Below are 17,608 nucleotides of genomic sequence, written 5' to 3'. Positions count from 1 at the left end.
ACTAAATTCGAAGTTGCAAATGTCTTGCATTTATTTAAAGATCAAAGATTAATAGTGTACAAGCTGATTTATATCTATATAATATAGTCAAGAAAGTTGTGACTACAACAACTTTATAATATTACAAATCAGACATGATTTCCTAGTTCAACTTGTTTATCACTTTTATGAACCTCAAGTGGTTTAAAAGTGTAAAACTTTGCACAAAACAAGTAATACACTAAATTAACAACTTGCAACAAAGTAATCATCCAATAAAAATACTCCAACCTTCCCTCATTCAAGTTATCATCTGGCAACCAATTTGACCCATTTGACCCTTGACTAAACTTATGCACCAATGTCACCAAAAGGGTACTCATGTAATTTCCCGCTGAAATCGCCATCCAAAATAACGCAGCCGCTGTACTCCTCATACTTTCAGGTGCTTGATCATACAAAAACTCTAGGTGCCCAATTGCCATAAAAGCTTCAGCCACACCATGAAGGCTATATTGAGGTACTAACCAAAACACCATAATCGGAATCGTTTCGTGAGGCTTGTCGATTAAATCGTGTTCAAACGCAACTTTTTTACGCTTGATTTCCATAAAACCGGCTATTAATGTAGCTAAGATTGATATAGTGAAACCAATTGCCATTCTACTAAGAAACGAAACTCCCCGTTCTACCCCTGTGAATCTACGCGCGATTGGGACGAAAACACGATCATAGAATACGATTGTGGCGAGCATCGAGGTTAACGTGAAAACGGACATGGAGCCAGCTGGGATTTGGAATGAGTTTGTGAGGTGTCTGTTCATGGTTTTGGCTTGTTGAAGTGAGAATGTGTTTTGTTGAACATAAGCTGTGAATAGAAGAATGCCAGATGCCCAGATTGGACCCATTCTCAAAAGTGATTTAAGCTCTTCAACTCTGTGGACTGTGTTTAATCTCCATAAATTTGGTTTTGATTTTGATTTTTGGTAGTCTTCTTCTGTCACTATGGCTGCTTTGTCCAAAAACCTGCAATTACACTTGAATTAGTATATGTTATATGTGCTTATGTAATATAGTAAATGATAGTGGTGTAAATGAGCCGAGCTGCTCGAGATTGACCTGTTAAAAAGTCAAATTGAATTGAGTTTAAATGAAATCGAGTCCAAGCTTGAACATAAATTTAATATTTTTAAGATTATTCAATAAACGAGTTCGAGCTTCTTATATCGAGCTTGAGTTTGAATGGAGAAGCAATATATAAGAGTTCACAAACGTAGATTGCACGCGACTAAGCTATGTCATCATGTTGTCGTAATATTAATTTTTATTAATTTTTTAATTTTTATTTTTACAATTTACATGTTTTATTAAAATTTAGAATATGAGTATACGTTTTATTATAAATTTACTTATAAAAATACACAATTTTTTTTTATACCAATTATGACTATATATTTTTATCATTAATTTGCGTATTGCAGTTAGAAACGATTAAAATTTTGTTTAAAGTATATAGTCAAATTAAGTCCTGCTGCGGCAACGCATAGATACTTCTCACCCGTTATAATATAAAACTAGCTATTATATATAAATGAACCAAAATCGAGCCAAACTCGAGCTTCTTAATATATTAAGCTCGAAATGGGCTAAGCGAGCAATGTAAACTCAAACTCGACTAGGTTCATTTTCTCCCCTACACAACTTACTAGGCCCATTTTCATGGGCCTGATGGAGCACAATAGTGTGGCCCGTTTGATCATCAACCCAAACCCAACTTTACTAAATTCGGAAATCAATGATATAAACGGTTAAAACAGAGCTTACTTCATTTGTTTGGTATGAATTAGTCTTCCGGCAACAGAAATGGAAGCATCAAGCTCTTCATTCTCATACAACATCTTAGCATCCGAAACCATTGGCAAATTTCTCTTCTTATAAGCGGACACACACACTTGCACTAACCTTGTAAACGGGCTACCCGAAGGGTCCATATTCCGGTACAAAGGTAACCCGAATACAAATGCAATAATAGAAATAGCCATAGCTATTGATGGGACCCCAAGACCCCAACCCCACCCAATATTATCTTGAATATACACAATTACCGTTACGGCCACTAGCATAGATACTCCCATGCAAAAATAATACCAGTTGAAAAACTTCCATGTGCTAGCTTTTTGTTTTTCGTCGGTTTCATCAAACTGGTCCGCCCCGAATGCCACCACACAGGGTCGGATCCCACCCGACCCAATTGCTGTTAGCAAAAGGGATATGTATAAGATTGCTAGTTGGCCCGAATTGGCTTCTTCGCATATTTGTCCATTTTGGCATGGTGGAGGTCTTAACTTTGGTAGTATTGCAGAAATTGTCAATGATATCATACCCTAGTCATAAAAAATGTAACAAAATTATTACTTGAGTAATATATCATTACTATAATTTATAATAATTATAATTATAATTATAATTATTAATTTAATATTAATATTAAAAGAATTAAAGAGGAAAGAAATATGTGATTGTCATGTAACCAATTTGATCTATAACCTTATCAAAACTACTTCTCTTTAAAAAATTAAACAACTCACACACCCTTTATTAAAATATATGGCGTATAACGTGAAGGTGTACGCTTGGTGTATTGGCAGTGACATGACTTCCTATAAGTGAGTTCAAGGTGCGAGTTCCATGAGCTGTAAAATATTTCTTTTGAGGTTACCCGTCCATTTCATGGGCCTCGGTAGTCTCGGATATCTTGCATTCAAGCCTCGTTAGACGGGGTTTCGCACGCGATGTCCGTATAGATTCGTCATCGAGATTTCCTTCTGAGGACGGTACTCAAAATATAATCAGGTGGTGTGCTGTGACATTGCGTTAACCCGTCAATGACTTCTAAGCGCCGTTAAAAATATATGGACTTTTTAATATTGTTAGTTTTACCCAATTCAACTTAACTCTCTACAAAACGGACTTTTTATAAAAAAAACATTTACTTAAACAAAACTTAACTTTTTGTCATCTATGTACACTTTTATACGGAGTATCACTTTAAGGTTAAGGTTATGTTTTGAAGAATGAAGTGTGAGTTGTTTAATTTTTTTAACAAAATAATACTCCTTATTGTTTTAGTTAGAAGAAAGATTCTCTACTAAGTTGGGTACATGACAACACGTATTCTTTTTCTTCTATAACAAAATTAAAGCTCGAACTACTTACAATTTGATAGATTATGGAAGCAACTGTGATGGTCCAAAACCGACCCGCGAAAGAATCAGCTATAAAAGCACCAAGCAAAGGGGTCAAGCTCGCGGTGCCACCAAAGTTGGTTAGCGTGTTTGCGGCTTGAGTTATGGGCATATGAATTTGTTGTGTTAAGTAGCTAATCATATTAGTTTGAAATCCCACAACAGCCAACTTTTCACATACCTCATTTGCTACACAAAAATTAAATTATTAGAATTTAAGAACTCGATTATATTTATATTTTATCTAAAAAAAGAAGGCAAAGAAAAGAAGAAAGTTTGTACCAAAAATGAAGGGCATTGTGATGATTCCACCTTTGGCCCTTCTTCCATCATGGATTTTGTGTTGTTTGTTCATTTCTTCCATTTTTTTGTTAGTTATGGTTATGGTTATGGTGCTTCTAAAATGCATATAATTTATATAGGGGGAACGGTGTGTATAATAAGTTAAGGTTATCTTTTTGTCATTATTATATTTTGCCCAACATTATCACTACAAATCATAGGAACCACTGAGTTCGGTGTGAATGAAGGGTAAAATTGTCAGTTTACTACTTTTCATTTCATGCTGAGATATTTCAGCAAAAAATAAAATGATACGCATAGCATTAAGGTTTAATGGAGGTAGGCCGTCCGCCTTCGATGATTTAAATTATTTTCCAGTGTATTTATGTGTTAAAGAATCGACATTTTATTTCTTTTACTTGCTTTTTTAAATTTTTTTTTTTTATCATATTTCATACTCGTCAAAAAAAATTTCTAAGACGAATTGTGTGTCCAACAATGATTTAGGGATTGTCGTTCACAACTCTTCATCGGAATGTTTTGGTCATTTCCTTTGTTGATTATTAGATATAGAGTTAAAAGGGGTTCAAATAGTGGGGTTCGAGTCTAGTTGAGTATTTCACTTCTTTTTCTTTGAGAAAACGAAACTTATATATAATCAAAGGAACTTTAATCAAGAGATGAAATAATAATCAAAACCAAATACAACTGGAAACCTAGTGAGCCTCGTAACTAGAAAACTAGCACAACAAGACGACATCCTAGCTAAACCTAAAACAAAACGATATCTAGAGACAAGCTTCGCTTGAACACAAAAGGCCAAACTAAATGAAAATCACACACCCAAGAAAAAACATACAAACACCAAAGAAACAAAGCAACTAAGCAACATAAACGTGTGTTGAAGGCATATCAACCTAATCGCTATTTTGATGATGAACACAACTAAGTGTGTATATGGTTAAGTAAGCACACAATATCATAAACTCAAAGTTCTCTTAGTAAAAATAAATGACCAACACACTTAACATCAAGGTTGTAAAAGTCACGAGTCGGGGACGCATCGGTCTAGACCTAAAAAGGACGCGTCGGCCGAGTCGGTGACGCGTCGGTGACGCATCGGTCGTTGACCAACGTTGACTTTATTAATAATTTCTTAAATATATATTTATATACATATAAAATAGTTGATTATGTACCATAAATTTCTTAAATAAGAACTTAAATTTAAAAACAATCGAACTTTAAACTTAATTAATGTTACCGAGTACATAATCAGTAAGGACATTAAGAAAAGAGTGGCCCAAAAAATAAAACAAAACCTAATTTCTAAAAACATATCAGATCTTGACGAAAATTTGACTGATTTTGACAGTTTTTGACCAACTTTGACCGTCTTTGACAGACTTTGACCGAACTTGTAGCTTTGACCGTCTTTCGAGTCGTTTTTAGAAAAAACGGGACGGAGAACCCAAAAAAATGACGCATCGGCCGACGCGTCGGTCAAGTCGGACGACTTTTACAACACTGCTTAACATACTTAATACAATGTCATTTAACAAAAGTTGAAGTTATGCTCTTTAATGAAGACTCGTCAGCAATGTTGTACAGCCACAACAGATAGCTTACAACATATTTGTGCTGACTTGATGAAGAGCCAACACATGGTTGTGTTGTGTAAATGAAGAGCAATCCATCAAGTCAATCAACTTATTAAACGAGATTAAATTATAAATTGACTATGCAAGATCTGTTTGACCAGCACACGGTGTTGGTGGTGGCTGTTGTTGTTGTTGCTGCTGGATGATCCATGACATTGGTGTTCTTGAAACCGAGTGTGAAGCGTTTGGGCACTTCGAGATTTGATGATGAGGAGAGGTCGATGGTGGAAGTGAAGCTTGTTTTGAGGTTTGAAGATGCTCCTAGAAAGGTTTGTGTGACGACCCGAAAATTTCCGACCAAATTTAAACTTAATCTTTATATGATCTCGACATAATGAGCAAAGCCTGTTAAACCGTGTTTCAAAGTTTTGAATAGTTTACATATATTCATTTAACCCTTTGACCATTCTCGACGATTCACGAACATTATAATTGTAAACAGAAGTGTATATACAAATAATTATATATGTAAACAATCATATATAATAAATTAAATATATTAAAGAACTGTTATATGATTCAGTTATTATAAAAGATAACTTAAAATAACTAAAACTTGTTATTTTAATATATAGGGTAAATTTAATATAAAGGATTTCGAACATAATTGGTCAACGTCAACAAAGTAGTAAACGTACGATGTTATACTTGAAATTAATTATTAATTATTTTAATAACTAATATTGATCTAAGTAATACAACCTTAGGCTTAAAAACCTAATCATATATATTGTAATGTGAATATATATATATATATATATATATATATATATATATATATATATATATATATATATATATATATATATATATATATATATATATATATATATATATATATATATAGTTAAGAAATTTTTATATATTATTATTACTAATATTATTATTAATATCAATATAATTAATATTACAATTATAACTATTATAAATTTCACTAAAATTATTATTATGGTGACCTATTATTATTATTATTATTATTATTATTATTATTATTATTATTATTATTATTTTCTTTCTATTATTATTATTAATATTAATGTTGTGCTATTGTGATCTTTATGTTATTAATATTATTGTATGATCAGTGTTTATAATATTAAAAATAATAATATTATTAATATATTTATTAAATATTAAGATTAATATATAAAAGGCAAATAAATAAAATATAAAATACAGATATAATCTGATATATATCTATATTACGCTTATTATTTAATTGCTTATATCCTTATCAGTTCTTTATCTATTTTTGTTTTCTCTATCTGATTCGTTTTCCTTGTCAATCATTGATGTCCTACAAAACAACCCGTGACTAATTCACTTCCATTATTACATTCCCTCATAAATATTACAGAATTCGATTCATGAAGATTAAAACAGAAAATTTTACATAAAAAGAACCATACCTCTGTTAATGAAGTCAGATTGACATAACGCGAATTCAAGGTAATCCTCACAATCTAATAATGCAGAAGCGTTAGGAATCATATATATAAACTATCTGTAAGTTTCCAGTTTACAATTCATTCTAATTATTCTGAATTTCCAAGTCCAACATTTTAAAGAAAAAGTCAAAACGAATTGTTCCTTGAAAAATTCGAATGTGTTGTAAAGATTTTGGACTAACTGATGTTACAGATAGTTTCTAGGTACGAATTGAAAATTATTTCGTGTTTTACATTTTTGCTATAATGCCGTAAAAATCGAAAATCAATTTTTTTTTATGTATATGTGCTCGACGAACACAGCAGCTGGGCTGCTTTCTTTTTTATTTTATTTTATTTTAATTAATTTTTTTGTGTCTGATTAATTTAAGTCTCAATTACTGGATTACTTATAATTAAATTAAGACACTTAATTCGTTTAATCAACTAATTATATAAATGGTAATTTACTTCCATGGCCGACTGATGTATCAGATAAAGGAGAAGGAGGAGACATTGAACAAATGGTTAAATAAATTTCGATGGTAATTTAAAATAGAATTAATGAAACAGAGGAGTGGCCCGAGTGTTTGTGGGTGAGCAAGAGGTCTCGGGTTCGAGTCCTGCTGGTGACATCTTTTTATTTTTCTGCCCATTTTGAGAGGTAGTGATCTTTATATTTATTATTATTATTATTACTACTATTATTTATTATTATTATTATTATTATTATTATTATTATTATTATTATTATTATTATTATTATTATTATTATTATTATTATTATTATTATTATTATTATTATTATTATTATTATTATTATTATTAGTTGTTGTTGTTATTATTATTATGATAATTGTTGTTACTCCTAAAATGTTAGAAGTATTATTATTATTAATCACATTAAGAGTTATTATTATTGTAATTATTAATATAAGTATTATAGTTACAATTACAATTAGGATTTTTATTATTGTTATTACTAACATTATTATCATTACTAGTAATATCATTATGTAGAATCATTACAAATACTAACATTAATAATAAAAAGATTTTTGTTATTATTATTATGAACATTAAGTATTATATATTTTTTTTTATCAAAAGTATTATTTTCGTTACTATTATTATCAAACTTTTCGTTTCATTTAAAAACTACAGTTATTATCATTATTATTACTAAGGTTATTATTATTATTAGTAGATTATTAATTTTATCAAAAACTATCTTTTCAAATAGATAAATATTTTATACATAAATATACTCTTTACGTATACTATAATTATAATAAAACCTCATATAACTATATATATCAAATTTATTAAGATTATGCATATAAATACTTACAAATGACAAACTATCAATTTTAAATGTAACACTAAATAATTACGTATATAAATATAGACATATTAATATAACTATACAAATAATAAGTCAATTGGAATATATACACAAATCAACTATACATAATATATAAATTAAAATGTAATAAAAAATATTTATTCGATTACTATTATATATATTAATGAATATATAAATGTTATAGGTTCGTGAATCCGAGGCCAACCTTGCATTGTTCAATATAGTCATATGTATTTTTACTACAAAATATAGTATGGTGAGTTTCATTTGCTCCCTTTTTAAATGCTTTTGCAATATATATTTTTGGGACAGAGAATACATGCATTGCTTTTATAAATGTTTTACGAAATAGACACAAGTAATCAAAACTACATTCTATGGTTGGATTATCGAATCGAATATGCCCCTTTTTAGCTTGGTAGCCTAAGAATTAGGGAAATGGCCCCTAATTGACGTGAATCCTAAAGATAGATTTATGGACCTTGACATGTCCCATTCGGGTTACGAATGCTTTAGTACTTCGATTATCATGTCCGATGAGAGTCCCGGAATGATGGGGATATTCTATATGCATCCTGTTAGTTCGGTTATCAAGCGTTCACCATATGAATGATTTTTATCTCTATGCAGTTTGCGAAATGCCTGATATGAGATTATGTTTATGAAAACTGAAATATGAAATCTTGTGGTCTATTAAAATAATGGAAATGAATGTTTATGATAAACTAATGAACTCACCAACCTTTTGGTTGACACTTAAAAGCATGTTTATTCTCAGGTATGAAAGAAATCTTCCGCTGTGCATTTGCTCATTTTAGAGATATTACTTGGAGTCATTCATGACATATTTCAAAAGATGTTGTATTCGAGTCGTTGAGTTCATCAAGATTATTATTAAGTCAATTATAGTTGGATGTATTATGAAATGGTATGCATATCGTCAACTTTCGATGCAAGGAAAGTTTGTCTTTTCAAAACGAATGCAATGTTTGTAAAATGTATCATATAGAGGTCAAGTACCTCGCAATGTAACCAAATGTAATGTATTTGTCTAGATGGATTAGGACGGGTCGTTAGAGTTGGTATCAGAGCGGTGGTCTTAGCGAACCAGGTCTTGCATTAGTGTGTCTAACTGATAGTCGTTGACCGTGTCTGCATGTCAAAAGTTTTGCTTATCATTTCGTGTCGAAAATTACCTGCTTATCATTCTTAGGGAATCACTTTCTTATCATTCTTAGTCTAGACACATCTTATTGCATTGATTATATGTTTAGTGTATAGACAAAATTCATATCTATGCATATCTGCTAATTCACATCTTAGCGTAGCTGTTACTGTAGACTTTGCTTGACAGCTTTCGTAGATTCCTCCGTAATTTATGGGATTTTAGTATTATATATGCATATGTAAATTATGTATTGCAGGGTACTAATCTACATCCTATTCTATTTCTTATCGAAAATCCTTCATCTGATCGTACGAGATGAATCCCTCAACCAGTTCGAGTCCTTTAGATTCCGATAGCTATTCCGATAGTTATTCCGACAGCTATTCTGACATAGAGTTTCACTCGAGCTCCGAAAGCAAAGTCACCAGAATGAATCAACCAATCATCCATCCCCAATTCATCTGATGGGTTCGTAGTCGACTTAATCAATGGAGACGCGAAGAAGGCGATCCTTTTCACCAACCGAATTTACCTCTTGACGAAGAACCCGAAGTACTTACCGGTGAACCAGTTCGAAACACCATTTTCACCCTCATTTCCAGAATATATCACCACGATTATATTCTATCTAAAATTCTAAACCTTATTCATTCGCCCGTTCTTACAGACAATCATCCCTGAGTAATAAGTCAACGAACTACGCGCCCGAGTTGTAGCCTTAAAAAATATGGTGCAAAACGTACCAACTTCAGCAACATCAACGGAACCAACAGTACCATCAACATCAATACCAGTACCATCAACAATCCATGCCTCAACATCTCATTCTGTACCTCGAGTATAATCATCGTTCTACGTATTGTTCTACATCAATTATCTTCGTTCTTCATGGCGATTATGTAATCTCTAATGTTATAGAGATTATGTATTCTATTTTTGATGGTAAACCAAATGAGATTAATATCATATCAACTCATTAAATCTATATTACATCTGAAGAAAATATATATGTAAGTATATTATCATAAAGATTGTAATTAAAAATTCTTTCGTACAAACTGTTAATGGTGAAAATATTTTAACGGGTAGGTAATACCTGAGGAATATTTAGATTTCACATTAATAAGTTACACTGTACAATTTTCGAATTTGATTCAACAGTCATTTACTGTCTTACTTACATTCACCGATATACATATCCGTCAACACAGAATAACCATTTTCATTCAAATTTCATATTTGGATTTTAACATATCAGAATCCAACAAGTGGCATAATGAAGAAAACATTGGACAAAATAAAATTTGTTAGAAACAAACAAATTAATTATGAGAAATTTTGTTAAGAATCCACGCTAACTGTTCCTAGCTAACTGTTCCTAGCTAACTGATTACATTTTATTTATCGCAATTTATTTATCGCAATTTAATTATTTATTTATATCATTTTATTTATCGCAATTTAATTATCGCAATTTTATTTATCGTCATTTAATTTCTGTTATTTACTTTATTTATCGTCATTTAATTTCTGTTATTTATTTTACGCACTTTAAATATCGGGACACGTATACAAGGTTTTGACATATCATATCGACGCATCTATATATATAATTTGGAATAACCATAGACACTCTATATGCAGTAATGCGGGAGTTAGCTATACAGGATTGAGGTTGATTCTACAATAATATATATAGTTTGAGTTGTGATCGAGTCTGAGACATGTACACGGGTCACGATACGTATTAATTAATTCGAATATTATATATTAAACTATATATGAATTATTGGACTGTTAACTGTGGACTATCGACTGTGGACTAATAATATTGGACAATTAAAATAAATTAAAATATTGATTATAACATATGAAACTAAATAATTCTTCAAGTTTGCCACTTGATTTCAACTTAAACCTCATTTGTATCTTGATGATTCCAATCTGCGTTCAAACATTTCATGATTCTTGAAAACACCACAATCGAGAGGATGAACCAACCGCACTTCATCTACGGAAGGAAAGATTTATGCATATAGTTATGTACCTGAAAACTCTTGGAACCTGAGTAAACGTTTAACACATATCAGTGCTAGCTCCTTTGGCCTTGTTATTACCGAAAATAACATTTCAATTCTTTTCAAATTAGTCAATTTTGTCACAGCTCCAACAAGTCAACTTCGACTTTTCGTTCGAAACAACCTTATTATAACTTTGATATATATGCGTGCTCTTTTATTGTTACCGGAAAACCTTTTATATTCCACCATATTACCATCAGCGTTTAATTATCTAAAAACACAATTCTCTTTAAACCACCTCGGATTGATAACCGATGATTCAGATATCGTAGCATTAAATGCAGAGGAAACAGAAAAATTGTAAATGGTCTAAACGGCCAAAAGTTTGATGATAAAGAAGAGAGTGTTGGGAATGCTCGATAGAAAATTTGGTACTGAAAAACAGATTGAGCTAACCATGAAGGAGACCAAGGACAAATACAAGGACCAAACCCTATATTCAAAGAATCCAGGTAATTCTGGGTCCGATGAAATCTTTAGAGAATATCCTGCTCCGAAGTCATGTTAAAATCTTGCGGAAAATTTTTCTTCATCAACCTTCGAACTTAGAAATTCCAAAATATCATCATAAATATCTTCGATATTTCTGAGGATATTTTCATAAATATTCTCGTCCGAAATTATATACCTCTTCGTGCTTCCTGTGTTTCATTATATTGGAAACTTCTGTAAAATTTAAGTTTAATTTATGAATGAACTCTGTAGAAATGTAAAGAAATTGATGCATGAATTAGTATAATATAATGACACTTGATCAACGTGATTATATTACAGTAAGTCATGCTGAGTTTCTAATGGGACATGATGATTCACAGATCATAACGTCATCATGTGCCATGTTACATAACTCTTTCATTCTACTTAACTTCTGAACATATCAAGAAAGTATATTCTTGATAGTTCTATCCTTAGTGATGTTGATAAATTTGAAAATCAAATCGTGCTATCATGTTCCTTCCTTCTTAGAACATTATAACCATTCGAAACTCTATATCTACGAATTCTGGACCATTATTCGCTTGACTTAAAGTCGGGAAGAGAAAACAAAAGTATGAAGCTCCAATACATAGGGGAAAATATAAAGCCCAACAACAACACCGAAATTACAAACCGTGTATGTCAATGTTTATCGCAACATAAAGACACGGGAGAATTAAAAACACTATAACCCCAAGGGCGAAGTAGAAAAAAACAGATTCCTCCTGTAGAAGTTGGAAAAGGAGAATGATTGTTGTGATAGTAAGAATAAGGACAAAGATCAGAACTGGATTAAGCATTTTCAAAAAATCTTTTGAATTTGGGAATTGAGTATAGGAGTGGTGAAAACTAATGGAACGGAAAAAGTAAATTTATAATGGAAATATCAGACGTAGTAATCGGGACAGATCATCGCATTTAATTAAAGAGATCCTAATTTTCTTAAATCTCGAAGAATCAGATCTTATAGATTTCCAAGATTTCTTTTGAAACCCTTGAATTCCGGAATTCAACCATGACTAGTCAAAAGTTATGATGAAACTTGTCTTTCTCACTTCACTATTTAGTGATAGCTTCACTCGTACTCTTCGAATAATCGAATTGTTTTATCCATATTACGCAAAGATGGTAAAACTCTATTTATCAGCTCATATGTGTCATGAAAACATACTTATTGTCATCCATGACCATTCCACTCAAATTTCGGGACGAAATTTCTTTAACGGGTAGGTACTGTGACGACCCAGAAATTTTCGACCAAATTTAAACTTAATCTTTATATGATCTCGACATAATGAGCAAAGCCTGTTAAACCGTGTTTCAAAGTTTTGAATAGTTTACATATATTCATTTAACCCTTTGACCATTCTCGATGATTCACGAACATTATAATTGTAAATAGAAGTGTATATACAAATAATTATATATGTAAACAATCATATATAATAAATTAAATATATTAAAGAACTGTTATATGATTCAGTTATTATGAAAGATAACTTAAAATAACTAAAACTTGTTATTTTAATATATAGGGTAAATTTAATATAAAGGATTTCGAACATAATTGGTCAACGTTAACAAAGTAGTAAATGTACGATGTTATACTTGAAATTAATTATTAATTATTTTAATAACTAATATTGATCTAAGTAATACAACCTTAGGCTTAAAAACCTAATCATATATATTGTAATGTGAACATATATATATATATATATATATATATATATATATATATATATATATATATATATATATATATATATATATATATATATATATATATATATATAGTTAAGAAATTTTTATATATTATTATTACTAATATTATTATTAATATCAATATAATTAATATTACAATTATAATTATTATAAATTTCACTAAAATTATTATTATGGTGACCTATTATTATTATTATTATTATTATTATTATTATTTTCTTTCTATTATTATTATTATTAATATTAATGTTGTACTATTGTTATCTTTATGTTATTAATATTATTGTATGATCAGTGTTTATAATATTAAAAATAATAATATTATTAATATATTTATTAAATATTAAGATTAATATATAAAAGGCAAATAAATAAAATATAAAATACAGATATAATCTGATATATATATTACGCGTATTATTTAATTGCTTATATCCTTATCAGTTCTTTATCTGTTTTTGTTTTCTCTATCTGATTCGTTTTTCTTTTCGATCATTGATTTCCTACAAAACAACCCGTGACTAATTCACTTCCTTTATTACATTCCCTCATAAATATAACAGAATTCGATTCATGAAGATTAAAACAGAAAATTTTACATAAAAAGAACCATACCTCTGTTAATGAACTCAGATTGACATAACGCGAATTCAAGGTAATCCTCACAATCTAATAATGCAGAAGCGTTAGGAATCATATATATAAACTATCTGTAAGTTTCCAGTTTACAATTCATTCTAATTATTCTGAATTTCCAAGTCAAACATTTTAAAGAAAAAGTCAAAACGAATTGTTCCTTGAAAAATTCGAATGTGTTGTAAAGATTTTGGACTAATTGATGTTACAGATAATTTCTAGGTACGAATTGAAAATTATTTCGTGTTTTACATTTTTTCTATAATGCCATAAAAATCAAAAATCAATTTTTTTTATGTATATGTGCTCGACGAATACAACAGGTGGGCTGCTTTTTTTTTTTTTTTAATTAATTTTTTTGTGTCTGATTAATTTAAGCCTCAATTACTGGATTACTTATAATTAAATTAAGACACTTAATTCGTTTAATCAACTAATTATATAAATGGTAATTTACTTCCATGGTCGACTGATGTATCAGATAAAGGAGAAGGAGGAGACATTGTGTAACGACCCTGAATTTTCCATCTTTAATTAATAATGGTTATTATTAATACTTGTGATTAAACGAATGTATGTTATTACATTTACTTGTTACCACGATTAACTTTTGAATGCCCGACACGTCTTTGTGACACACGAACTTTTAACGAATAATATTTTTGAATATTATTTACATTCATGATTAAGTTTTATTAATAATTTTAATTAACTATGGTTATTAGTTAATTACTTGGGCTTTGTTGGATTAAATTACTAATTACTTGAACTTGGGCCTTTATTAGTGTTAATGGACCTATGAAGCCCACCCTACAGTGGACTTATTAACCCATTACTACATGTAAGTACCACTTAAAATTAAACTAGATGGCTTAAGTTACATTTGGAATCTAGTTACAACTCATTCCCATAACAATACACCTAGTAACCAACTTTTAGGACAATAACATACAAGGACCTTATAGACTTTTCCCTTCCCCTTGTGGAAGGCCTAACCGTCGGCCAACATTGAGATAAGGGGAGGATTGTCCATTTTTTTTTTATTACTTCTCACTTATACTTCATTCATTCAAAACACACACAAGACTTGCTTTCTTTTTTTTTCTCTCTTTTCTCTTTAGAATTGTAAGTAGCAAGGCTTAAACTCCTTCTTTTCCCTTTGGCCAAAACCGTAGCATTAGCTACAAAATCATCATCATCTTTTGTTCTTTAATGTTGTATAATTACTTGTGTATGTTAGTTGTTGTTTGTTACTTACTTACTAGCTTTAAAGAATCAAACTTGTTAGTTTGTTCTTCTTTTATCTTGTAATTACAAGAACACTCAAGAACATAAACTTACTAGTTTATGATTCTACCTTTACTTGTTAAAAGATTGTAAGTTCATGTGTTGGAAATCATTACTTGTAAGTCATGTTTGTAAACTTAAAGTTTACATTCTTAAAGATCAAACTTTGGTTTGAATCTTTAAAGTATGAACCACCATGAATTATTTACTTGTTTACTTAGTTTATTACTTCATATTATGCACTTTAAATTCATTTTTTTGTTGGTTAATATTGGTCAAATGTTACTAGTTAACTTTGATCTCATTAATCTTGAACTAAAGTTAACTTTAAAAGTTCAAGAACATGTAAGTAAGATTTCTTTAATTATAACTTTGTACACTTATGTTAGATCTAGACTTTTGAGTCTTGGATCTTCAAGATCAAACTAAGAACTATGTTCTACATCTTAAGATCTTGATTTCATAAGTTCACTTTCAAGTTTGTAACTTATTATTAGTTTTAAAGTTCATGTATGTGTTAGATCTAAGACTTTGATGTAACTTTGGTTCATCAAAACACTTGCAACACTTAAGTGAGTTGTGCTTCATGTCTTAGACTTACACTTGGGTTATGATGGTCAAACCTTGGTGAAAATGATGCAAACACATCAACGAGTTGTACACTTGAAGCTATATGCATCAAGGATGAGAACCGTGATAAGTATCGAGCACCAAGAACCACCGGAACCTACTGACCCTACTATTTTACTGTTTCTGTGTCTGACCCGTACAACCTGGGCTACTGTAAAGATGATTTTCAGATAGCTCTGTTCGATTAGATAACTTTTAATATATGACTCGTCTTAATCCGAGTTACGATTTAGGATTTATGGCCCTCCGATCGTCACTATGTCCATTTAACGTTGTGCTGAAAATTCTGACCTACTCGCACTTAGACCGTCTCCACGGTCAAACGAAGACGAGTTTGCTTCTGTAATTTTTACCATAACTAAAGAACTCATATACGGAGACATGGCCACTGGTCTCACCTTATTTCAGTAGGTATAGAGGCCGTGGTGACTGACCGAACTCAGCCTTTGTTTTAAACTCTTTTCATGAACGAAACTTACTTTACACCTTTTGTTTGATGATGACATTTAAGACCTATTTTACATAATTATAAACCTATTGGGACGATTTACTGACTTAGTACTATTTGACTTAGGTTGAGGACCCGTTTGGACAACCTACATACTTGCTTACTTTCCGAGTCATACTTTACCGCTACTTTATCATTGTGAGTTATAGCATTCCCTTTTTTACTTTAACTTATTTTGGGAACTGAGAATACATGCGGATTTTATGTTTTACATACTAGGCACGAGTACTTAAACTTATATATGTGTGGGTTATACAATGGCATAAACATTCCCTTTAGCTCGGTAACGTTTAGTCATTGGTTTTTGAACCGGTGAACGCGAATCTTAGATATGGATCCATAGGGTTTGACATCCCCACTCGGGCTAGTCGCGCTAGCATTTAACGAGTTTTTAATACTTCGTAGACATACGCACTTGCCAAATGTACTTTCAGGGGGTATAAATGTTAAGTTAGTTACCGAGTGCCCACGGTTAAACATATACTTAAACATACAGATTTGGATTACTGTTTTGAAACGCTCTTTGTAGCACTAAAATCTCGTGGCCTACCTTACATTACTGTTATACTTAAACTATAGCTCACCAACATTTGTGTTGACGTTTTTAAGCATGTTTTTCTCAGGTGCTTAAGGTTTGCTTGCTTCCGTTGTACTAGTCATGCTTTGTAGACACCCGCTGCGCTTATTAGGGATGTCACCGCAGAAACGTTATTTTGCATTCAAACATGAAACTTTTGAAATGATTTATTTGTAACGACCTATGGGTCACATGCTATTACTTATGCTTGCTATTCGTAGAAGCATGCTTTGGGTTGTTAAACTTTGATGTTGGTTAAGACATCACTTTTATTATGAATGCAAACTCTTTTGAAACATCATATAGTACTTAACCTTGTAATGATCCTGTTGTTGATGGTCCGTACATGAGGATTTAGTACGGGGCATCACATTTGGTATCAGAGCATTGGTTGTAGGGAATTAGGTTGCATTAGTGAGTCTAAGACCGACCCGAGTAGGATTCACTAATAGGACTAATCTACAACTTGCTAGTTTACTTGTTTCCGCTGAACTTACTGCATGCTGCTGCTTACTTTTACTGCTATATGTCGTATACTGCTACTTGTATACACTACTGC

General features: G+C 30.8%; 1 protein-coding gene across 1 annotated transcript; it reads right to left on the bottom strand.

Annotated features, from left to right (window-relative positions):
* Positions 1-17: 17 nt before the first annotated feature.
* On the bottom strand, positions 18-3,634 carry LOC139871656 (protein NRT1/ PTR FAMILY 3.1-like). Its single transcript, XM_071859375.1, has 4 exons — positions 3,507-3,634; positions 3,196-3,413; positions 1,804-2,363; positions 18-1,005 (listed from the first exon to the last, which is right to left on the bottom strand). Exons 1-4 carry the CDS (start codon positions 3,631-3,633, stop codon positions 129-131), a joined length of 1,782 nt encoding a protein of 593 aa, XP_071715476.1. The 5' UTR covers position 3,634; the 3' UTR covers positions 18-128.
* Between the last annotated feature and the right edge of the window lie 13,974 nt (positions 3,635-17,608).

The sequence above is a fragment of the Rutidosis leptorrhynchoides genome, chromosome 10 (genome assembly GCF_046630445.1).
Source record: "Rutidosis leptorrhynchoides isolate AG116_Rl617_1_P2 chromosome 10, CSIRO_AGI_Rlap_v1, whole genome shotgun sequence".
Classification (NCBI taxonomy): Eukaryota; Viridiplantae; Streptophyta; class Magnoliopsida; order Asterales; family Asteraceae; genus Rutidosis; species Rutidosis leptorrhynchoides.
Note: the sequence above shows the minus strand (reverse complement) of the source record. Positions and strands in the feature narration are given on the sequence as shown.

Coding starts and splice junctions, on each gene's coding strand:
- LOC139871656 (XM_071859375.1), bottom strand. CDS start 3,633: ATGCATTTTAGAAGCACCATAACCATAACCATAACTAACAAAAAAATG. Junction 2,364..3,195: donor CTTCCATAATCTATCAAATT/GTAAGTAGTTCG, acceptor TTTTATGACTAG/GGTATGATATCATTGACAAT. Junction 1,006..1,803: donor ATTCATACCAAACAAATGAA/GTAAGCTCTGTT, acceptor GTGTAATTGCAG/GTTTTTGGACAAAGCAGCCA.